The sequence below is a fragment of the Oryx dammah genome, unplaced genomic scaffold (assembly GCF_014754425.2).
Source record: "Oryx dammah isolate SB20612 unplaced genomic scaffold, SCBI_Odam_1.1 HiC_scaffold_27, whole genome shotgun sequence".
Taxonomy (NCBI): Eukaryota; Metazoa; Chordata; class Mammalia; order Artiodactyla; family Bovidae; genus Oryx; species Oryx dammah.
Genome location: NW_024070211.1, coordinates 130,291,649 through 130,317,154, shown reverse-complemented (window position 1 = coordinate 130,317,154; position 25,506 = coordinate 130,291,649). Strand labels below are relative to the sequence as shown.

General features: G+C 43.0%; 1 protein-coding gene across 1 annotated transcript in view; it reads right to left on the bottom strand.

The window, feature by feature from the left end:
• Positions 1–24,661, bottom strand: part of MFSD6 (major facilitator superfamily domain containing 6) — a 59,911-nt gene extending 35,250 nt beyond the window's left edge. Inside the window, exon 1 of the mRNA XM_040227811.1 lies at positions 22,573–24,661. Coding sequence (XP_040083745.1) covers positions 22,573–24,128 — 1,556 coding nt within the window. The 5' untranslated portion in view covers positions 24,129–24,661. The remainder of the gene's footprint in view (positions 1–22,572) is intronic.
• Positions 24,662–25,506: the final 845 nt, after the last annotated feature.

The window sequence follows — 25,506 nt, the reverse complement described above, 5'->3', positions numbered from 1 at the left end:
ATAAGAAGGATCAAAGTCTCAGGATTTATGAAGAGGTGAGTGAACCTCTCCAGTCCAGATCCACTCTGGAAATTATCCTCTGTTCCAGAGACAATACAGGTTATGAGCAGCAGAGGAAGACTGAAGAAGGATTATGCTACAACGCTCTCAAACGAATAAGACAAAAGAGCAGTATCACGGGGAGAGAACCCATTCTCAGCTGAATGAGTAACCGGCAGCAAGCATGTTGCCAAGCCTCTAATGGAGAAACAGAAAAGTTTCTCAAAAAGGAAAAACCATGGGATGGGACTTTCCTGTTGGTCCAGTGGTTAAGAGTCTACCTGCCAATGCAGAGGACACAGGTCCGATCCCTGGTCCAGGAAGACCCCAGCAACTGAGCCCATGCACCACAATTACTGAGCCCACACACTCCCGAGCCTGTGCTCTGCAACAAGAGAAGCTGCTACAATTAGAAGCCTGCACACTGCAACTAGAGACAGCCCAAGTGTAGCAATACAGACCCAGCGCAACCAAAAAAAAAAAAAAAAAAAGGTTTTGTTTTTTTAATTTTAAAGAACACTGGATGAAAACAAAATATCCTGGGTAAAGACGTTTTTTATCAACCAGACATGAAGTATTTGCAGATGGAGACTGAGCATGCGCTCAGCCTGTGGTTCAAGTCCTTTGCACAAAGACACAGTGTTCCGACGCACACAAGTGTTGCTCCAGGACTGGAACAAGCTAAGATTCAGAAAGTAACATTTTGACAGGTCACAGACCACTAGGACAATGTCCTTAGCTACACCTGGCTGGAGTTTCACAGGAAGACCAATTCCTAATGGGGAAGAAGTGGTCAAAAGTACCAGACGCTTGGAGTACTGTCTGCGGTTTGCCTCGTCCCTGAGTCAGCTTAGGTTTGCTGAATGGTGAACAGTATATGGGTTCACCCTTAGGCTGCGTTATTCCCATTATTCCCAGGTCGTTCTTTTCTGGTCTATATAAACCTGTCAGAAAAACAAACAAATTCCTTCAGACACCATTACAGATGTCTTTCTAGAGCAGGCAGACACCAGCTGCTAATTAGAGTCAGCATTCAGTGTAAACAGTGAATGAAGAATGAAGCTTATTTCCAGTGGAATTACCAGTGCATACTGACAGCCTCATAGTAAGATGATGTTCCCGACTGTCGGCTTTAAAAGGTAGGAAAACATACATACAGACTTTTTAGAAGACAACTAAAATAGAAGATTGAAGCCCTGAAGAGTTACATTTTAGCTAGAGAATTCCTGGTTCCTCATATCCATCCCCCTCCTCCCATCCCTCCTCCATGAGGGACCCTCACTGTGGGTGTGCTCCTGTCTAGTGGGAAGGGGTTCACTGTCACTGTCTGCAGCCTCTTGTCCTGCCTCCCCTTTCTTGCCCCATACCCAGGGCTGGCTGGCTTGAGTGGATCCTAGCTGGCATTCCTGGGAATTCCCACCCGAGCTAAATCATGGACACGTCTCATGCTGCGGTGGTAGCAAAAGCAACCCGGCAGGGCGTGGAGGTGTGGCCCAGAGCCAGGGCCCTGAGCAACGTGTGGCAGCATCACCCACGCCGCGTGCCCGGCGCTCACCCAGAGGTGGCAGGCCGGTGACACATCGCCACTTCCTTCTTCCAAGACACGACCTTGGGCACCAGTATCTCTGACTGTGAGAGTCCGACCCTTGAAAGGGCTCATCTCTTCTATGGAACCTTCTCAAATGTCCCCAGGTATGACTGATCCCTCTCACCCTGTTCTTCTGTTAGACTCTGTTTCCATTCGAGTGCGTGGCACAGTCTGCCCGCGCTGTGCAGAGAAGACTGAGCGTTCTTGGGAGGCAAGGGCTGGGTCTGGTTCACCGTGTTCTCAAAGGAGCCCCTCTGCTCACGCACTCTGTGAACCATAGTAACTTAATAAAATCTACGTAGCCGGATAAAACCTGAGGACCAAAAGCAGCACTATTCTCAAGAAAACAGGATTTCAGGATGGGCCACTCTCATTTTGGATGGCATAATTTTTCATCATACGGGACACACTCATTCACTGGGGGATGTTTAGGATCCTGGCTCTTGGGCACTAAATGTCAATCTCTGGAAAAACTAAAATGCTCTCCCCTCCACCCCTGACACACATACACTTCTAAACCTCCTTCTGGGAACTATTAGAAAGATCCCTCTGAAACAAAGGCCTCCTGGACACTGTGTTATAATGTTGAGTGTGTGTCTCCATATTCAAGTTATATCAGTACATAAACAAATCTACAAGGAACAGACACTAAAACATGATCGATGGTTATCTTAGAGATTTGTGATAATAGACCATTCATAGTCTACGGAATGCAATTCTGTAGATTAGAGTTTGTATAGTGGGTTATGCACTTTTTGATAATCATATAAAAATTAAGATTTTAAAAGATGGGAAAAACTATAAAATTAGGCATGGGAAACCAACCATTAAAAACCTAGGTTAAAATAATAGGCTAGTAGAATTCCATATTCAGACTGTCTTTAAAGTATCTTTACATCTGTGTTCCACACTAAAGAAACCAAAACCAATGGAAATCATAAACCCCAATAACAGAATCATTTTCAAGGAAAACGTTTGGCCCTACATCCAAAGATTAGCAAATGTTTTTATATTTTTGTGTTTTAAAATGCTTAAGTTGTAAATATATCACGTTTCATCAATAATCCACCAGCCACTAACCACTTGATGCTGTCACCTAAAGCAAGCTAAAACATTCCGTTCAGTCACTCAGTCATGGCCAATTCTTTGTGACCCCATGGACCGCAGCACGCCAGGCCTCCCTGTCCATCACCAACTCCCAGAGTTTACTCAGACTCATGCCCATCGAGTCGGTGATGCCATCCAACCATCTCATCATCTGTCGTCCCCTTCTCTTCCCACTTTCAATCTTTTCCAGCATCAAGGTCTTTTCAAATGAGTCAGTTCTTCACATCAGGTGGCCAAACTATTTTGGATTTTCAGCTTCAGCATCTGTCCTTCCAGTGAATATTCAGGACTGATCTCCTTTAGGATGGACTGGTTGGATCTCCTTGCTGTCCAAGTGTCTCTCAAGAGTTCCCCAACACCACAGTTCAAAAGTATCAATTCTTCTGCACTCAGCTTACTTTATAGTCCAACTGTCATATCCATACATGACTACTGGAAAAACCATAGCTTTGACTAGATGGATCTGTGCTGGCAAAGTAATGTCTCTGCTTTTGAATATGCTATCTAGGTTGGACATAACTTTTCTTCCAAGGAGGAAGCATCTTTTAATTTCATGGCTGCAGTCACCATCTGCAGTGATTTTGGAGCCAAAAAAATAAAATAAAGTCTCTCACTGTTTTCATTGTTTACCCTTCTATTTGCCATGAAGTGATGGGACCAGATGCCATGATCTTCATTTTCTGAATGTTGAGCTTTAAGCCCATTCCTACCTGTGCCCCGAGGTCCCACTCCTCCTTCAGAGCTCACTCAGCTCCTTAGATGTGGTCACAGTGTCGTGTGCTGCTCACAGCCCTTTTCTGAGTTGTAACTGTACCACTTGACTGTATGCCCCATGCAGGGTGATGTCTATTCAATATTATGTTGACGTAGATGTATCCACTGTGCTTGACACATAGTACACACTCAATAAGTACTCATGGACTAGTGGGAATACTCATGGACTAGTGTTCTTGCCTGGAGAATCCCAGGGATGGCTGCCATCTATGGGGTCGCACAGAGTCAGACACAACTGAAGGGACTTAGCAGCAGCAGTGGGAAAATATCAATACTTTAAATAGAACATCACACAACAAATATTCATTGAACATAATCTGTGCTAAGTGCCAGGTATAGGGCAGTGAACAAGGTATAAATGTAAACTATGCAAAACTATCCTTGTAATTATATGTATATGTAGGCACCTATTGGGCTTCTCTGCTGGGCTTAGCTGGTAAAGAATCCACCTGCAATGCAGGAGACCTGGGTTCGATCCCTGGATTGGGAAGATCCTCTGGAGAAGGGAATGGCTACTCACTCCAGTATTCTTGCCTGGAAAATTCCATGGACAGAGGAGCCTGGCAGGCCACAGTCTTTAGGGTTGCAAAAGAGTGTGTCTGACTCTTTTGCAACACACAGGCTCCCATATATTGGTAATTATATATGCATACTTGTAATTACATACATATGTATAATATAATAAGATACTTGATCATGGTATAGGAATAAGTGATGGGTATATGGGTTTTCCAAGTGGTGCCAGTGGTAGAGAATCCACCTACCAATTCAGGAGATCCAAGAGACATGAGTTCTATCCCTGGGTCTGCAAGATCTCCTGGAAAATGAAGGGAACCTACTCCGGTTTTCTTGCCTGCAAAATCCCATGGGCAGAGGAGCCTGGTGGGCTACAGTCTATGGGGTCGCAAAGACTCAGACATGATTGAATGACTGAAAATATATGTACTTAGTCAAAGGCTAAAGGTCTTTCTTTTTCTTTTCATGTGAAAGAATGAACTGTCTTATAAAAGAGGCCTACAACTAGGATGATTAAAACAATGGATGTCCACATTTGGCAGTATTTTTGATTAATGTTAATAGGCTACGCTTAAAGATAAATATCCAGTCATTTATGAACAAACAATAGTTCAATGAATAGTTGACTGCAGTTTGTATTTTGGGGGGGCATCCTGAAGTAGTATTCAATGGAACCTCAGCACATGTGCACAAGCGGATAACAAGGCTCTTGGGTACCCACAGGCCTATCTCACCAGGGTGAGAATTAGCATACAAGCCACAAAGCTCAAAGAGTCAGTCAGTGGTGCTGCCATGCCAACCAGAGCACAGCCAAAGGGATCACCAACAGGGACTCTGGAAGACATCAAGCTTCTATCGCCAAATACAGCTGGCCACTAGCCCATCTTTGTAGAACACGGCGTAAGACTCATACCATACGTCAGAAGAGTAAACCCGGGGGGTTGGGGAGAATATCCATTTAGCTGTGTATGTTTTCTATAGCTACTAATATTTCCTTCTATTTTTTTCTGCTGGAGAAAGAAAAGGTAAAAGTGAAGTCTTAGTCATTCTTTATTTGCTGCCTTCCAATCTTTCTTCTCCAAATGACCAATAAGCTAAGCTAAGAGAATGATAGTGGGAACCATCAGCCAGGTCAAGGTGCTGGTTCCTGGCCATTTGTACATTTCTCCATTGCTCTTTTAGTTTTTATCAATCTACTTTTCCTCAGCTTGTGTATATCTCTAGGTAGAAAAATAAGGATGTTTAAAATAAAATAGAACAAAACCAAAATAGACCCCTGATTAATGGAGCCCAACCAGCTGAAAGGTACAATATGCTGTTTTGTTGTTATACTTTCCATTTGGGCAAAAATCACATGACCAAATACACTTACATAAACATACACATACATATACATCACACACACCACGATTTTGTTTAAAATTTTTCCATAAGTATACATAAAATACAAACTCTGTAATTTCCAGACAAGAAACACTGATATCTGTCATAGCAATTAATTTGAAAAAGGCCTCAGGAGTTTTAGTTGACCCTATTTCACTTTCACGCATTGGAGAAGGAAATGGCAACCCACTCCAGTGTTCTTGCCTGGAGAATCCCAGGGACGGGGGAGCCTGGTGGGCTGCTGTCTATGGGGTCACACAGAGTCAGAAACGACTGAAGAGACTTAGCAGCAGCAGCAGCAGTAGCATGCTATAAACAAGTCCATCAAAATTCAGGCTGAAGGAATATCATGACCAAACCAAAAGGACATAATAATCCTACTGTTTGACTTTGGCCAGACCACAGCAGGAAGTGGTTACAATTAGGAGATCACTGACCAAAAAAAAAAAAAAAAAGGAGTCTGAATGAGTGGGAAGATAAAAAGAGGAGAGTCTAGGATAAGATGTTCTGCGGAAAATCCCTGAGGGAACTGGAGAAACAAAGCTGTGGGAGGGACATTCAAATATGTGAGGGGCTTTTCTGCTGAACAGGGAGTGGGCTGGGTGGGCCCAGAGTCATACCTGTGAGCAGTCAGCAAAACAGGCACGTTGTTTCAGCTGCTAAGCAGAAACTACAGGAGTGCAGCACTTTGTCCTTTTAGCTGCATTTGATCCTGGGAAGATGTGGGCCTGCCTGGGACCGCCGGTGAAAGCCTAGAATATACCCAATAGGAGACAGAGCTGGTAGGAGACAGCAGGCTCTAGTCACACCTTTAGAGACCCAGTTATAGCCATACCTCTGGACTGTTCAGCTAGACAATATGCTCCTTGTTTTGCTTAAGATACCCTGGGTAAGCTTTTCTGCCACCTCAAGTGAAAGAGTCCTAAGTGACCCAAGATCTTAGCTGCCTTGTGAGGTAGCAAGTTCCACATGATTAGAAGGGTCCAAACAAAGGCTAAGTAACCATCTACCAAGGATTAGGGGGAGAGAACCCAACTGGGCTGAACTTAGGCCCCTGTGATTTTCCTGGGGCTACCATAACAAATGGGCTTTCCAGGTGGTACAGTGGTAAAGAATTCACCTGCCAGTGCAGGAGATGAAGATGTGGGTTTGATCCTTGGCTCAGGAAGATCCTCTGGAGGAGGAAATGGCACCCCACTCCAGTACTCTTGCCTGGAAAATCCCAAGGACAGAGGAGCCTGGTGGGCTACAGTCCATGGGGTCATGAAGAGTCAGACACAACTCAGCGACTAAGCAATGGACACCATAACAAATACCCTAGACTGGGCAGCTCAAAGAACAGAATTTATTTTCTTCTAACTCTGGAGGCTCTAGGTCTAAGATCACGGTGTCGCAAGATCCGGGTCTTCTGAGGCATCTCTCTTCGGCGTGTAGATGATGTACCCTCTGCTTGTGTCCTCACATGGCTCCCCCTGCACGTGTCTGTGCCCCACTCTCTTCTCAGAAAGACATCGGTCATATTCGATTAGGGGCCACCCTAATCAGTCAGTTCAATCACTCAGTCGTGTCCGACTCTTTGCAACACTATGAACTGCAGCACACCAGCCCTCCCTGTCCATCACCAACTCCTGGAGTCCACCCAAACTCATGTCCATCGAGTCAGTGATGCCATCCAACCATCTCATCCTCTGTCGTCCCCTTCTCCTCCTACCTTCAATCTTTCCCAGCATCAGGGTCTTTTCCAATGAGTCAGCTCTTCGCATGAGGTGGCCAAAGTATTAGAGTTTCAGCTTCAGCATCAATCCTTCCAATGAACACCCAGGACTGATCTCCTTTAGGATGGACTGGTTGGATCTCCCTGCAGTCCAAGGGACTCTCAAGAGTCTTCTCCAACACCACAGTTCAAAAGCTTCAATTTTTCAGTGCTCAGGCTTCTTTGTAGTCCAACTCTCACATCCATACATGACTAGTGGGAAAACTATAACCTTGACTAGACGGACCTTTGCTGACAAAGTAATGTCTCTGCTTTTAATATGCTGTCTAGGTTGGTCATAACTTTCCTTCTAAGGAGTCAGCATCTTTTAATTTCATGGCTGCAATCACTATCTGCAATGATTTTGGAGCCCCCCCAAATAAAGTCAGCCACTGTTTCCCCATCTATTTCCCATGAAGTGATGGGACCAGATGCCATGATCTTCGTTTTCTGAATGTTGAGCTTTAAGCCAACTTTTTCACTCTCCTCTTTCACTTTCATCAAGAGGCTCTTTAGTTCTTCATTTTCTACCATAACAGTGGTGTCATCTGCATATCTGAGGTTATTGATATTTCTCCCAGCAATCTTGATTCCAGCTTGTGCTTCTTCCAGCCCAGTGTTTCTCATGATGTACTCTGCATAGAAGTTAAATAAGCAGGGTGACAATATATAGCCTTAACGTACTCCTTTTCCTATTTGGAACCAGTCTGTTGTTCCATGTCCAGTTCTAACTGTTGCTTCCTGACCTGCATACAGGTTTCTCAAGAGGCAGGTCAGGTGGTCTGGTATTCCCATCTCTTTAAGTATTTTCCACATTTTGTTGTGATCCACAGTCAATAAAGCAGAAATAGATATTCTTCTGGAACTCTCTTGCTTTTTCGATGATCCAGAGGATGTTGGCAATTTGATCTCTGGTTCCTTGCCTTTTCTAAAACCAGCTTGAACATCTGGAAGTTCATGGTTCACGTATTGCTGAAGCCTGGCTTGGAGAATTTTGAGCATTACTTTGCTAGTGTGAGAGATGAGTGCAGTTGTGCGGTAGTTTGAGCATTCTTTGGCATTGCCTTTCTTCGGGATTGGAATGAAAACTGACCTTTTCCAGTCCTGTGACCACTGCTGAGTTTTCCAAATTTGCTGGCATATTGAGTGCAGCACTTTCACAGCATAATCTTTTAGGATTTGAAATAGCTTAACTAGAATTCCATCACCTCCACTAGCTTTGTTCATAGTGATGCTTTCTAAGGCCCACTTGACTTCACATTCCAGGATATCTGGTTTTAGGTGAGTGATCACACCATTGTGATTATCTGGGTCATGAAGACCCTTTTGTACAGTTTTTTTGTGTATTCTTGCCACCTCTTCTTAATATCTTCTGCTTCTGTTAGGTCCATACCATTTCTGTCCTTTATTGAGCCCATCTTTGCATGAAATCCTCCCTTGGTATCTCTAATTTTCTTGAAGAGAACTCTAGTCTTTCCCTCATAGCCTCACTTTAATTTACCTCTCTAAAGACCATATCTCTTAATGCAGTCACATTTTGGAGTACTGGGGATTAGGACTTTAACAGGTGAGTTTCAAGGGCCACAATTCAGCTCACAAAAATGACCTCTAAGCCTGCTTACAACTCTAACATGAAAGAAAGTTGAGTAAAAAGTCCTAGTTTGTTTTCCTCAAAAGCCATCTAGGATTTCCCTGGTGGTCCAGTGGTTAAGAATTTGCCTGCCAATGCAGGGGACCCGGGTTTGATCCCTGCTCCAGAAGACCCCACATGTCCTGGGGCAACTAAGCCCATGCATCATAACTACCGAAGCCCGAGAACCCTACAGCCTGTGCTCCACAACGAGACGTCACCGCAGTGAGAGGCCCACGGATTGCAACTGGAGAGCACCCCCCATGCCTTCTCATGTGCAACATAACAGCAAAGACCCAGCGCAGCTAAACAGAAAAAAATATATACACTTGGCAAGTGTGACTGTAAAAAAAAAAGCCATCTGCTCCGTGGCCCAGAAACAGAGCCTGTGCAAGCAGAGGCAGCTTCTCTGGGCCTCAAAAGTCAAAGTGAGTCTGCAACCTTAGGGGAGGATTGTTAGCATTTTGTATAACCCAATCTACTGTATTTACTCATTTATGTTATCTAGGGCATTGCTATTTACTCTTTCAGAGGTTGATGTACAATGAAAGGCTTTGACAAACAGTGCTAATTAACACATTTTCACAAGGGGCAGTGCAACAGGGCGCCTGCTGCACCCGGGCTGAAGTGGTGGCATCCAGGGCACAGGCCACAGGAAGGGGACTTTTCTCAAGAATGGTCATAACTGCCTGGGTCATACTACAGGCATTCCGAAAAGATCAAATAGCATGTTAAGAAAAATGCAAATGTGTAAACTACCATTAGATACAATGCACATATTTCAGCGAGAGTAGCCAAGTCTTTTACAAATTCCATCTGAGCCAGCACATGGAGAAATGTTTAAGGTTTAGGATTCTAACATCCACTGAAGTCAGCTGGTGCTGGAGAAAGAAATTCTCTACACAGATCCCAGTGACTGCTACCATCAGTCCCTTCCCGCATCGCTGACTCGACAGTCTGTTGCCATGGTATGGCCTGGATGAGCTGGCATGAGTGGCTCTGTGTACATTTCTGACTCATCAGCAAAAACCATGAAAGCCTAAGTCCCTGGTGGGGTGGCCAGGGAGGAGTGGGATCTGACGTGTGGTTTTTCACATAGAGAAACCAAGCAAAGTAAAAACTTAGATGAGTAGCAAAGACACATCATCAAATCCAACCCCCTTGTTTCACAGAGACAAGAAAATACAGAGAGGCAGGATAGGGCCACCATTCGTAGGCCAGTGGAAGGCCAAGGGCCCTCTGCTCTGTTGCCCTTAGGCCGGTAACAAAGTGCTCTGCTCCTACTGCAAGGTGCCTGCGCAAAGTCAAACTACACACGGGCTCGAAGACACACCTCTGAATTGGATTCAGGAAGTTGGGTGTATGTTTAGGTTGACTTTAGAAGATGGTTAAGATTTTAAACTTTGAATGAGGGAAGAGGAAAGTAGAAAAAACAAAGGCCACTCAACAGCTGCCCAATATCCTGGATCACAAAAGAAACATTCACCCAGAAACAAAATTTTGGGTTCCTAGAGGGAATGGCTCAAAAGACCCTTTCTACTGATGCAGAACCAGAGACCTCAAGTACCAGTGCTGTGGCAGGACACAGGGTGGACCAGCATGTCTGCCTCCACCCAAGGGCTGGAAAAGGGCTGCCTCCAGCAAGCAGACTTCGAAATCAAATAATCAGAAGTTGACTGTATGGTTTGGGTTGGGTAAGGAGCGGAGGGATTGCCCTGGTGGCTCAGCAGGAAAGAATCCACCTGTGACGCAGGAGACCCAGGTTCCATCCCTGGGTTGGGCAGACCCCCTGGAGGAGGAAAGGGAGAGCCACACCAGCGTTCTTGCCTGGAGAGTCCCAAGGACAGAGGAGCCTGGCCGGCTGTGGCCCATGGGGTCACAGAGCCAAACATGGCGGAGTGACTCAGCATGCACATGCATTCAAATTATAAAGCCTACAAAAATATCGTTTAGATTTAGTTCTGTTGGTGATCTAGGAATTGGAAATGGAAACAATGATTTTCTGATTTAGCCTAACTAGGACACTGAACATAAAACTGTTCCCCTATAAAAACTACAAGAATCTTCTTTGTGGAATAAAGTATATTACAGCTATTAGTAGCATTCCTGAGGTAAGGTAATAAAAATCAGTCCTACACTTGGGCATTTGTGTTAAAAAACAATAATAATTGATTTGTTTGCTGGTCTAGTCCTGGTTTGTTTTCTTTCCCAGTTTAATCGCACCTACCAGCTAAACACTAGCCACAGAAGATAACGCTTAAGCCATTAGGCCATTTGGCGCATCACATTCCCTCTGGTATTGCGTTTCTCCAGGCAGAAATGAGGGGCCACAGTCCTAAGGGTGAAGGGAGACTCACTCTAGAATGAAGTCCTTCAGTTATGAGTTAATAACCCCAAAAGAGCATTAAAGATATAGCCACGACTTCATGTCCTGACTTTAGAATATAATTTTCTTCCCCTTAAAGCACTAAACTTGTCACTTCCCGAAAGTCCTGTTCCATGGCACAGCTTCCAGAAGTTAACGCTGATAGCGTCATGTGTATTGCTTGAGGTAGGTGATTGCCCCAGATAGCTTTACTAGCTGAAGGGAAGGGAGGAGAGTGGAGGAGGAGGATGGTTATAGAAACCTCGGGCTGAAGTTAGCTGTTCTAGCTATGTGCCAAGGTTTCCCACAAACATCTCTGGCTTCATTCTCTCTCCCAAGATCTAGACTCATAAACACAACTTCCCAACTGGCATCTTTCTCATCTGATAGGACCTCCATAAGTCCCATTCTTCAGCACTGATAGCTCTTCCCTGGGTTTCCTTGCTTGGTGAGTGGCACCACCACCCATTTGGTATCCAATTCACAAGATAACTCTTTCTCACTCCACCTACACTAGGCCCTGCCCCCCAAAACTCTTGATTTTACTTGCTTTACTCTTTTCCAACTCCCAGTGTCTCAGGTACCTAAGCTAACACTTCTGTAACATCTAGTATTTTCCTTTTATGCTATGATCATCCACCCCCTACCAGAAAGTGAACTCCGTGAGAGAGGAACCTTACCTGTCTGGTTCAGCACTGTATTCCCAGAATAGAACCTGGTCATTTAATAAAGACTTCTTTAAAGAAACACTGGAAGAACATAATATTTAATTGTGAATTAACTCTGTTAATGATGTATGATACCTAGTCATGTCTGATAGCTAGTCATCATACATACATTTCTGTGTGATGCCTAGTCATCATTAAAAACATTTTTGCCACTTATATACAATGTGAATTGGTTTAATCACATTACTCTTTTCCTAACACTTCTTGAAGGTAGTTAATCCGGAGGAATGACAATTTCACTGGGGGTAAAAAAAGATAATTTGAGAGAATGGAGTATTTTAGAGGAATGGAGAGCTTACCAGGAAGACAAAAGAGGGTGGTTGGAGCAGATGAAAAAGTTGTATCGGACACTGGTCACTCAGAGCAGTCCGAGATGTGAGGCTGGGCTGCATAAAGGGACAAAATACTCGCCAATCTAAGACCATGCCTATGAACCTACAAGGTAGCTGAGAACACAGGCTTTGAAGTCTGAGTGGTTGAATTCTACCTCTGCTAGTTACTAGCTGTGTGACTGTGGGCAACTTACCTTAGCACCTTGAACTTCCCCTCTCTATGATGGACATAGCAATGCCTAACTCACAAAGCTATTACAAGGATAAATGGGGGCTTGAAGGTAAAGCATTTCACACAGTGCCTTGGAGGGCACTTGGATGTAGTAAGCGCTGAAATGACAGTGTTAACAACTATTATTATTTTCTCAATATTATACTATAATTATAATGTTTGTTAAGTTTGGAGATTTCTTAATTTAAAATTTTTACTTTTCAAGAAAATTTAATTTTTTTAATTTTTAATTTAAAAAATTTGCTATTCTGCAATTCTATTGCTATTCTGCAATTTTGAAGTTGCTAAAAAACAAAACAAAACAAAACACAATTTTATCTGGGATTGGTGGAAGGCACAACATCAACAAAGGTCATGCATGAGTCACCAGCTTGTGACTCAAGCAAGAAAGGACAACTCATTATTTATCTGAAACTCAGGGAACGAAGTAAAATGGGATTCTCTAAAGTAGGGCAGAATAAACAATAACAAATGCTCCACCCAGAGAAGTGTTGCAGAAAGGGAACCCCTTCCAGGACCTGAGAGTGGGTTCTTGTCTAACATTCAGAAAGGAATTGTCCGGAAACGAATGGTCCATGGAGACACAGCTGACAAACCATAGAACCCAAGATGGCGAGCCACGCAATAGAGTCCTCCTGGGTTCCTTTAGCCTGTTGCTCTCCGCCCTTCCCAGTAAAGTCACCCTCTGTCAGCCGTGTGTCTCCTTGGACAATTCATCTCCAAGTGTTAGACAACAGCCCCCTCTGGGGCCCTGGAAGGGGCCCCCCTTCTGCAATAGAAGTGTTTTAAAGAAACATCAAGGCAGACATCTGTTCATGTCACCTCTTGCTCAAACTCACCAATGACTTCCCATTGCTCTTAGGGAAACACCCTCTCTCTCAGTGGGACCCGGAGCCCTTGCACGAGTCCTGCCCACCTTGCTGACTTTTATCACTCCTCACTCCTCGTTTGGGCGATATGCACCCTTGTGGTTCCCTCATCTTCCCTGGGTGGCTTCTGTGCAAACACCACTCTGCTCAGATGTCTCTTCCTTAGAGAAAGCCTCTCTGTTAGCTCAAGTGGAAACAGTCGCCTATTCTCGTCGCTCGGGGAACCTGCATCCTGCATGAGTTTTGCCACGTCGTGATTCATCATGATCAGAAATGAGATAATCTGTGCACTGTTCACTGTCTACCCCGATAGAAGGCTTGTCCTACGAGGACTGGCCTTTGTCTATCTCATCACACATTCCAAATATTCCCAAGACCTACAAAAGTGCCCGTCACCTAGGGCATGTTTAAGAAATATGTGTTGAAGGAGTGAATTTATAACAGGAATAACACCACCTGTTGTTTACAGCTGAGCACTTACTATCTGCTATGCATTATCTTATTCATCTTAACAATGGTATGAAGTCAGATACAGTTATTACCACCATGTTACAAATGAGGAACCTGAGGCTTAACAAAGCTAAATTGCTGGCTTATCCAAGGTCAGACACAGTTGAGCACCTACTATATGCAATGCATTATCTTATTAATCTTAACAATGGTATGAAGTTAGACACTGTAGTAAGTGTGGGATTTGAACCCAGGTCAAATGCACACATGCACACATGTGCACTCTTTACAGGTAAACCAGCAAAAAGAAGAACACAAGGAAACAGGAGAGTTACAAGACTACCCAACACTCCTACCAGGGTTTGGGAAGATGACTAGAGTCAAACCTGGGCCAATTTACTTTCTGCTCCTGTTCATTCTCCTAGGTGGAGTGAATGCCCGACCGACACCCACAGTTATAACCAAGGACCATGCCGATCATCCATTGCTGAGATGACCTCACTGCACTCAGCAGCCAACCACACCACACAGGATCATGGGCCAAAACTACGGTCCCCAGACAAACACAGCTCGACACTGATTTTTTCTGAAAATGTCTGAGCTTCCTTCTACATGTTATCTTTTTAGAGGAAAGAAAAAGTTAACAAGTTACTGTTTGTCAGCCCCCCAGACTACTATTCAAAGATGTTGTTGACGGCAGACAAAAGGCAAAGAAAAGATGATTAACACTTGAGAAATAAGAACGGGGTGCGGTTCTTCCAGTTGGAAAGGGTTCGGAAGGGTATGCTATGAAGGAAGCTTGAAGAAAAATTCTTATCTACTATTCAAAGTGTCCTATTGTAATTATATAATTAAAATCTACCAAGCATCACAAGAATAAGTAGAAATAAGTTAGCCACACGGCTTAGGCTTTTGACTTGCACAAAAAAGGCAGTAATTGACACTGTATGACTCAAGATAATGAAACAGCTGGTGCAAACACTCATACTTGGACTCACGTCAGCAATAAAATGCAATATCTCTGCGATATCACTTGACTTGACTTTTTAGTACCTTGATCTCTTAATATATAAAGAAATATTATAATTACTGCCCAAGTCAGGGTTATTTGATACATTTTGATATTAATTCTTAATGAGGTACTATAAATTTACACCTGATTTCATTTTAAAGCAAAAGAACTAAGACTTGAAGCCATGATAACTATGTAAAAGTAGACTTTTAATCATTTAAATGTATGCTACTTAGGGAAAGCTATACAGGAAACCCAGATGCTCAATGGTAAAGGGTCCTGCCCAGGCAGGAGACGCAGGAGATGAGGGTTCAATCCCTGGGTCAGGAAGATCCCCTGGAATAGGAAATGGCAACCCCCTTCAGTACTCTTGCCTGGAAAATTCCACGGACAGAAGAGCCTGGAGGGCTACCGTCCATGGAGTCGGAAAACGTTGGACCCAACTGCTGCTGCTGCTGCTGCTGCTAAGTCGCTTCAGTCATGTCCGACTCTGTTCAACCCCATGGACAGCAGCCCAGCAGGCTCCCCCATCCCTGGGATTCTCCAGGCAAGAACACTGGAGTGGGTTGCCATTTCTTTCTCCAATGCATGCATGAATGCTAAGTCGCCTCAGTCGTGTCTGATTCTGTGTGACCCTATGGACAGCAGCCCACCAGGCTCTTCCATCCATAGGATTCTCCAGGCAAGAATACTGGAGTGGGATGCCATTTCCTTCTCCAGCTGAGACACATACATATTAACAGCGCAAAATCTCAATGTTTATTTTACCTGATATATAAGGATACAATATGTCTCCTTAGAACATATACAGCTTTAAACACCCACACGCTCTCTCTCTCTCTCTCACACATACATCTGGTTCTTTTATGGGAAGATAATTATATTGATCCACTATAAACTGACCTAAGCTTCAAGCTATTTTCCAATCTAAAATACCAAAAAAGGGAGAGAATATATATATCTAGCACCAAGAATGGAAACTGAATATCTTGCTGTACTTCCTTAAAGAAACAAAATGTTACAGATAAACGGAGGGCTTCCCCGTCCTCTTTCTTCCCCAACCAGTCCCCTTTCTATGTCCTGTCCAGAAAGCTAGGGCTATATGAACTCAGGATGCATTTTCCCTCCATAAATTTAAGTGGTTTATTTTCTGTACAATTAGGCATATCCATAAAAGTATGTATGACTTTTGAAATGCATTGTTAAAATTTGCCTAAGTGTACCAAACTGCTTTCTCCCCCATTCAACACCACGGTTGGAGAGCTTTCTATGTTGACGTACTGACATAGTCCGTTCCTTTTCTGCATAACATTCCATCTTACGACTATCCTACACTGAGTGCATCTATCCCCCAACTGATGAATATTTAGACGAGTTCTCTTTCTCACTGTTAGAAAGCTGCAGTAAGCAAGTAGCATCTTTGTACATGTCTTTCTGCATGTGTGTAAAAGTTTCTCTGATGGCTCATAAGGTAAAGAATCTGCCTGCAGCATGGGAGACCTGGATTTGATTCCTAGGTCGGGAAGCTCCCCTGGAGGAGGGCATGGCGACCCACTCCGTTAGTCTTGCTTGGAGAATTCCCACGGACAGAGGAGCCTGGCAGACTATAGTCCATGGGCTCACAGAGTCGGATACGACTGAGCGACTAAGCACAGCACGCAGCAAAAGTTTCTCTAGGCAGGTAAGTATCTTAAATTGCAATTATCAAGCCATAGGAAATGTCCAACTTGTACATTACCATGGACTGCTGAATTGGTCTCCACAGTGGTTATCAAGCAACATAATCTACCAGAATATTGGCTAAATAATAATTTTCAAAATCAAGAGAACTAATATATGCAAGTCACTGTTCTGAGCAATTAATGTGCTTTATCTCATTTAGTTTTCATAAAAAAAGTTAATACTAATGATATTCCTACTTATAGATGACAAAACAGAGATACAAAAAGTTATATAACTTCTCCAAGACCACATGGTTCCAAGAGGCATAGTCAAGCTCTAAACCAGGCAACATGCCTCCCAGTCAGTCCATGCTTGTAACAACTATGGACACTGCCTTTCATGAATAAGGACAGGAAGAGACCTTTCCCTGGAGACTGCAGCTATTTCCTTTCTCTATTTTCTTACTCTCGATCCCTGTTTCTTTTATCCCTTGTCCCTTTATTTTTCCCTCTCCCTTACTCGTGTCTCCCTTGGTCCACTTGTAAACATGTCTAGAAGACCGAGGCTCAGGTGATGGCATTGGAGGGGTGCTCAGAAAGGCATTTGCTCCTGAAGCAAGATGTGGAAACAGGTTATAGTATCATACAATTCCCCATAAACATGAGGATACAAGGATACCTACTTTAAACCATAAAACAGAGACCAACATTCAAAAAGATCAGAAATTCAGAACAGGATCTTGGAGACAAGCATAACTGACTTTCCTCAGCCCATTTCTCTTCTTCCACAACAAGATTTCCTTGCTCTCTCTACTCATGTTCCTGGTTTTAACTATCCCAAATCTGTATTCTCAACCCTAACCTCTTTGGGGGCTTTTATAACAGCCAACTGTCTGTTAGACATTCCCACATAGATGTTTCAATTTTAAGGTAAACCAACCGATAGCTGGATTCTGACAAACTTCCACTCTCTCCTCTATTCTCTATCTTCTCAAATTTCCTCCTGGATTTGGCAGAACCACTACACCCAAACTGAAATACGAAGGTCTCTACATCACTTCTCACATCAAACCATTCCACTGATTCTACCTCCCACACACTCCTTCCCTCAACTTCTGCTGCTACTGCTGTACTCCAGGCCTCTATCATCTCTAACTTGGACTGTTTTAAGAACCTTCTCAGGGGGCTTCTGCTTCAAAGTTCCCCACTTCATTCCAAATAAATGAACACCGCTGGCTCGCCTCTGCTCCGAACCTCGCCACAATGCCCGACTGCACCCAGGATAAAGTTCCTTTCCTAATCCCAGCTCCTATCTGGCTTTTAATCTCCCCATCTTTTCCGATCCCCTTCCTTTTAGTGTTCATCCTTGCATCCTATTAAACTGGGTTGTCCAGGCCTAATTAAACTCTTCAATTAAACTTAACAAGTATGCAGAGTTTTGATTTTTAAGCGATAAGAATAATAGCTACTCCTTTAGATCATGTATAATTTCAAACGAATGCCATCACCGACTCAATGGACATGACTCTGAGCAAGCTCCAGGAGACGGTGAAGGACGGGGAACCCTGGAGTGCTGCAGTCCGTGGGGTCCCAAAGTCGGACACGACTGAGTGACTGAACTACAATGACAACGTGAGAAATGAGCCTTAGCATTTTTTTTCTATTGTGGTAAAGTCATTTTGTAAATAAAAAATAACATCCCATTAAGAAAAGAAAAGGAAAAAAGCTTCAGGTCCATCCTCTGTTATTTTTTAAATCAAGAATTGAGTTATTCTATTTCCATTGTTTCCCTTCATTGTAGCGATTGCCAGTTAAGCAGTTAAGGACTGTGGATGTCAGGATATGATCAGGGAAACAGGGAAACAGGCACCAACCTTAATTCAGGGTGGTTAGATAGACGGCGAAGAGCTGAGAAGCCAGAGACCCTGGAGAAAGCCGCAGCCAGCCTACGCAAGGCCTAGGTCTGAAGGACGGGGTGCGGGCCGTGTTACCAGAGCTCAAGGTCACCCACAGCGTGCAGAGCCACAGGTGAGAGGCGACTTGGCAGGGCATGGAGGACTCGGGTTGACAGAAGGCAGGGCTGAGCCTGGGAGCAGGGCTGAGCACCGCAAAGGACAGAACTCTCAGCACATCGAGTGGGGGCTGCAGAAGGTGGCCCTCAGTCTCCAGCTGAGTACTGATCAACACCTGCATCTGAGCAAACCACCGAAGCCGGGGCAAGACACGTGAAAGGATTAAAGGGAACAATCGCCAAATTTCACCCAAGACAAAAGAGGGAAGGCTTTTCCCTTTCTTCACACTCTCTCATCCTCCACCCGGCCTCTCACCAGCCTGGCGGTTACCACCCCGGCTGGGATACCTAGGTACACACCCCCAGACAGTCTAAAGCAATTGGTCTAAGTGTAGCTGGAGCGTTAGCAGTTTTAAAAGCCACTGCAGCAGTGGAACCCAGCAGACTAGGGGCTGGGAGAAGCAGCTTGTGGAAGCCTGCACCGGCCCCGCAACGTGCAGAGAGGCCCCAAGAGCCAAGGGGGCCAGGATCAACAAGGCCCGAAGAGGCAGGTAGAAACAAGGGAGAGGATACGAAGCAACACAGTCATAAACGCAGTCCTAAATCTCCAGCTCCAGGTCCGCTCCCCTGATCTCGCCAGCTGCAGTTTCCTCCCCATTCTGACGCTGACGGCTAACCCTCCAGTGACAGACTGCTAACACTGTCCCACGTGTCCTCAGCTGTGGGCCAGCGTCTTGCTATCTGCTCTTGCTCTTTCTGCAGTGCCCACCAGGAATGTCTGTGTTCTTCCTCTTGCTAGTAGCGTCATGTATCTCCCTCCCTCCTCCCTAAATGACCAGCCAACTCATTTGGATACTTAGTAACTATTTAGTAGTAATTAATGGCTAATGATGGTTAATATATTACTGCTTCCAGATAGTATTTGCATGACAAAACTGAGTATAAGAATTTAAGGTCAAAGTTAGAATTGCTTGAGTAGATTTTTGTGTGTCCCTTAAAATGTAAATCAATTTGAATCACATAACATAGGTGATGGCCTAATATTAACTAGTAATGATTTTTGTTGTTCCTCTTAGTCACTCAGTCATGTCTGACTTTTTGTGACCCTATGGACTTCAGCATGCCAGGCTTTCCTGTCCTTCACTATCTCCTGGAGTTTGCACAAACAAATGATTAATTGAAATGTATTTTGATCACAACTCTACTCATGGTTGCTGAAACATTCAACAAGGTGAATATAGCCTTAAAATACATTTATATTTCTAAAGAAATCTAGTCATTGTCATTACATATATTAGCCTAGAAATGTACTTGCTGTAAATACCAAAGTCTTGTGGTTTTGAAAGAAAAGAAATTTAAATTTAAAGTCAAAAGAAATTTACTTTAGTAGAAATAGGAAGCATTATCCTATTTACCTGAGATAGCCACTTTCCAGTGGGGACAAAATCCAAGATTGAAATCAGAAATCATTTACTCTGTGTGTGTTTAGACTGATAGATATGTTAGTCAATGAAAAATGGGGCCCAAGCTGCCTAACTATTACAATAGTAAGTGTTCAAAATTGGACATGCTGTTTTAAAAACTGTTTGCTGGTATGATGGTTTCTTCACTATGAACCTATATAAACTTAAGAAAATCTACTTTTTAAAAATTCTTTTTGTTGTTGTTTTTTCTTAATTTCTTTATTTTTAATTGAAGAAAAATTACAATATTGTATTGGTTTCTGCCATACATCAACTTGTGACTACATTAGGATAGTTACAATTTTTGTGATTATGCTGACTCCTTTAAACAAACCCCCATAACCAGGCTCCTCCATCCATGGGATTTTCCAGGCAAGAATACTGGAGTGGGCTGCCATTTCCTTCTCCAGAGGATCTTCCCAACCCAGGGATCGAACCCGGGTCTCCCCCATTGCAGGCAGACGCTTTAACCTCTGAGCCACCAGGGAAGCCTAAGATAGTCACAGAATACTGAAAAACATGCGTGCATATATACAGGCCAGACAGATCTCTCTGTATGATACTACAAGGAAAACATAAAGGCTATGAATTCATAGAAAGATGATTTCTGTTTATCAACTAGCAACATGATATTCTTCTAATTAAAAAGTAAAACTGTCATCACTACATTTTTAAGCCCTCAAATCTCAACCACCACTAACCTGACTCCAAAAATTCTCACCAAAAGAAACATATCCATTCTACTACCTAAATACATGGGCATAATCTCACTACAACTATCAGAATCTTTTAAAAGTAGTTAATTCATTTCAATGAACAGGATAAAAATCCAAAAGCAGTAAATGACCACAAACTGATGGAATCCCAGTAGGCTTCTGGGAACAACTATGTGACCACAAGAGCTTTCTTCTTCCATTACATCATTTAAGGAAAAAAGATGCTTTTGTATGTAAAACTAGAAAATTAAGGTTAAGTGAGTCATTCGTCTTTACATAAGGAGATATTAGCGTTCATGTAATGAGTTTTTATGTAATGAGTTCTCAAAAAAAGAAAACACAAGTGTAAAGCTTATGTAATTACCAAACCTAATAGTAAACCCACTAGGATTCTATCATAAAGCTATATACTTTAGACAACAGGCAAAGGTAGAAGAGAAATTACTTTTCTTAGCATGTGAGAAGACCTTAACAATTTCTGTGAAAATAAAACCTACATGCATACTGTGTACTGAGTCGACATTCAATTAACATTATTGAGTGATTAAATCATGATGTCTAGGAAAGTCACTCATGAGTAAGACCTGACAAGGTACCTTTCTGGGAATACACGGCTGTGGTTTTTAAACACACTATTAGGTGAGGGGAGAGCCTGCTCATACAACCCAACCAAGCTGAAGAAATTCATCACTGTGAGTCTAATTCATCACAGCTCATAAACATAACCTGGACAAGGTTAAAGGACAACCCCAAACCATAATATCAAAAGGCTCTTTGAGTGTGCCTCAGGGACCCTGTGTCTCTGGTGGCTGTCCATACAGTGCCTGACTTTGTTTGTGACAACAAAGGGGTCAGAGATTTGAGATGGAGAAGGAATGGGAAACAGCTTCCCAAAGCAAAATCGAACAAGGAAAAATAGTCACAATTGCACTGGGAAAAGAAAGATTCTAGGTTGAAACTTGACATTAGAAAATATTTTCTTCAGTTAGTCAAAGGGATATTAGAGGAAAAAAGATCAGTGTTTCTCAGACCTTGCCAGTGTCTATTTCTCCTTTCTAATTTCTCATAGAAACAATAGATTTAAAGATTACCACATACACACAAACACACACGGTTGCTTTTAATTACAGCAACTTCAAATTTTAGGGATGGACATGCCATGCTTTTCTATGAGGTTTAAGTGTATCTGGCTCCACATTTTAGAGCCAACAGCAAAGCAGAAAGACATAAAGAGCAAGGTACTATTCAAACAACTTCAGACAAACATTAGTGGTAAGAAACATTACATAAAAAACACTAAGTATTTCTAGATTTTTTTGCTTAAAAGATTACATGGGAAATTTTAGGAGGAAGAAAGATTTTTAAGTATCCCATGTTTTCATGGCAGATAAAAATGCAGAGACCCATGTAATAATCAGAAAAAATTATATAAGATGCTCTTCCATGTAATATCATGGATTAATGATTTTGGTGTGTCACATCACAGCCTTATTAAATATAATGGACATCTTCAATTCACCATATATTCAAGGTCTTTCTGCATCAGCAAGTGGCTGAGAATAACTGAAGGCTGAAAAAAAAACATAATCCTCTTTATCTACTTAAACTCTTCTTCATAAATGCCTTAGACAGCTGGACCCTTCAAGGTCCATGGAGTAACAGAGTTGACTAAATTGGTGCTTTTATACCTGAAAACATTTAATGTAAGAGTCTCTTAGCATACAGAAGGGAAACATCATATTTTGAGATAATTCAACTAGGTTCTTCATTTCCTTCCTTTTGATTCTATTTTAAAGAGAAAGAGCAACAGAAATCCCCACTCCCACCTAAACCTTACCCCCAACACAAATTATAATATCCATAAACTGTGCTCAAAGGAGCTATAAACTATGAAAAGGTGAAGTTCAACTGCTGAGGGGCAGCAACAGTAGGCATGCTCTTACCTGATGTGGCCAATCAGTTCAATAAGCTTGTGACTAAAAAAATAAGCTGTCAGCTCAGACACATGGCTCAGCACTGAACAGACCCCAAAGAGAGTTGTTGTTCCATTGAGGTCCTCCAAATGCCAGTAGAGAAAGGTGAACACGAAGCCATATCCGAAACCCATAAACCAAGCCACGAACAACACGGAGCCGTACTGCACGCTGCAAAGCAGCCGGATCAAGTCCCAGAAGCTGAAGGCCTGCGAGTGGCTGGTGGCGGTCGGTGTCTCCTCAGAGGACTCCGTGGAGCTGTTCCTCTCCACCTGAGCGATCTCCACCTCTTTCCCTTTACTTTCACTGGTTTTGAAGTGGCTGTAGCGGAACCGGAACTGGGTAGCGACAATCAAGGCCATGGTCATGAGGACCCCGAAGACGAAGAAAACAATCTGGTAGTTCCGGTACTCGGGCGGCTTACAGCCCTTCCCCTCGATGAGCACGTCCACGTGCGTGTAGTCGATGCCGATGCCCACAGACAGCATGGCCAGGCCCCAGCCCAGGGAGCCCCACATGCGCTGCAGGCCGTAGCGGTCCCTGTGCTTACCCAGGTACTGGAGCGTCACTGTGTCCACGATCGTCACGGAGGAGGCGCTGAAAAACTCTCCTACTACAACGACGACCAAGACCACCAAGAATATGGCTTCCACTTCTTGCTGATCATAAACAAGAGTGACTCGGTCAGAAGGTACAGGCTTGGTGGTAGTGACCATGGACGTGGTTGTCTCCCTGGTTGCATTTCCTGGGGGGGCAGAGGAGGTTGCCGTGCTTGGGTTCAAGGTCACAATATGGTCAGTAATTTCATCAGTCTGAGGCTGCAGAGTGGGTGCACTGGTCTTGTTTGGAGCTGTCGGGAAGATGACAGTTTCTGTGACATTGGGCCCCGCTTCTGACATCACTGGCCCATCATAAGGAGGCAGGTGCCTTTTCTCACGAATTCTTGGGGAGGTGGTGATGAAAGAGACGATGGAGGAATTTGTCGGCAGGATAGTGGATGGGTGACTTGAATTGGTGGGATGAGCTGTTGGGGGAATCTTTGGTACACATCGCAAGGTGGCAGGTTTGACAAATCCGATGCCCAGGTTGAATAGAACCCAACACAAAAGAGAAAAGAGGAGGACGATTTTGCCTTTTTTAAAGCGATCTGCAACTACACCCCAGAAGGGGGCACTGCAGAATTCAATGAAGTATCGAATACCGACCAGCAGTCCACTCTGGCTGGGTGACATCCCCAGCTGCTTGTAATACACAGGCAAAAGGGGGTAGAGAGAGCCATATGCAGAGTAAAAGAAAAAATAAAAGACCTTGGAAATGAGAAGATCATTGTTTATCTTAACGCAGTGTTTCTCTATCCAGTCTATTTCCTCCTCAGAAATAGCAGCTGTTTCAGATGGGGACGGCGTTTCATTTGAGGGTGGTTCTGGTTCCCTGGAAATACCATTAAAAGGATCGGCAAGCACGTATTTCCTCTTCTGTTCCTCTTCATCATCGGTTAAGATGGCAACTTTATCATCTGTCGCCATGGCTTATCACCACCATCAGAACGCTGACGGCCTTCAAAATTTTGGCTGTTGATCTGTAAAGGAAAATTTAAAAGAAGGCTTAGTATGAAAATGATAACATTTAAACATAAGAGTTTCACCTGGCAGGATACAGAAGAGTTTCAAACTACAACTAAAAATAATAATTGTGAGAGAGAACTATCACCATTCACTTGGAGCCATACAATAATGGTAAGGAAAAATAACTTTACAAAAATCAAGTGCTCTCTCTGTGGCCACTGACTGGCTATAATTACATCTTCTAATGGTTCATTCTTCAGGTTCATTCTCAATCTTTTCACTGATTCCTATGGAAAATGTACAAATAATAGGGATTATGTCTAAACCAAATAGAGGGTAAACAGTATTTATAGTTTCTCGATTTTACTTTTCAAACAAATCCATTGCACTATGAAGTCTAGAATGCTTAGAAAATAAAGGTAGCTAAAACCATTTCAGCTTCTTGGGGGGAAAAAAAAAAAAACAGAAATAAGCCCTTAACCACAACTACAAATGTGATGAGAAAAAGGGACCCAATTGCACACTTGCTCTGCAGTTGGTCACTACAGCCATAACAACGATATCCTGATAAGGAAGTAGTCTTTATGCTGCTGATATTACATACATTTTCCAGATGTACTTTTATAGACTGTAGTTTAAGAAAATGTCAGAAAAATAGCAGAGAGCATTTACTGAGTACATACTCTGCACCAGACAACGCTGAAAGATCTTTAAATGTGTTAATTCACATCCATCACAATATCTCTATTGTCTCCTCCATTTTACAGATGTTGGATAATAAAGTGCTATTAAATCTTTTTATGAGACAGGGTGTTTCATATGAGAGATAAGCAATAGAACAAAGGCATAAACTTATCGGAATGATGCCACATTCCCCAGAATTTCCTTTTCTTCTATTATACAAATGATTAAAGAGTCAAAAGGTCTTGCTTGCATCAAGATTTCTCAAGGTGCAATGAGTATATTTGTATGTAGGAGGTATACATATTAAATACCTATTAATTCCTTTCATCTTCTTTACTAGAGAGAAATAACTCCACCCTTTGGAATATATTTTGCTCTCTGTTTTCCCAAAATGAGAAGTGAATTTCTGAAGAGCTTCCAAAAGCATGCTGGTAAACATTTAAAAATCTCTGCTCCAGGCAGACAGTAGGAACATAACGTAATGAGGCCTGTGAAATAAGTCAAATAAGTCAAATTATCTTTTACCACCCAAAGCCAGGTGTCAACATAGTTCTAGCTTTGAAAATGTCCATATATTTCTCTTTTTTTAGGTTAAATTGTTTTTTTTTTTAATTTGAGGTAAAATTCATGTAACAAAAAAGGAGCCACTTTAAAG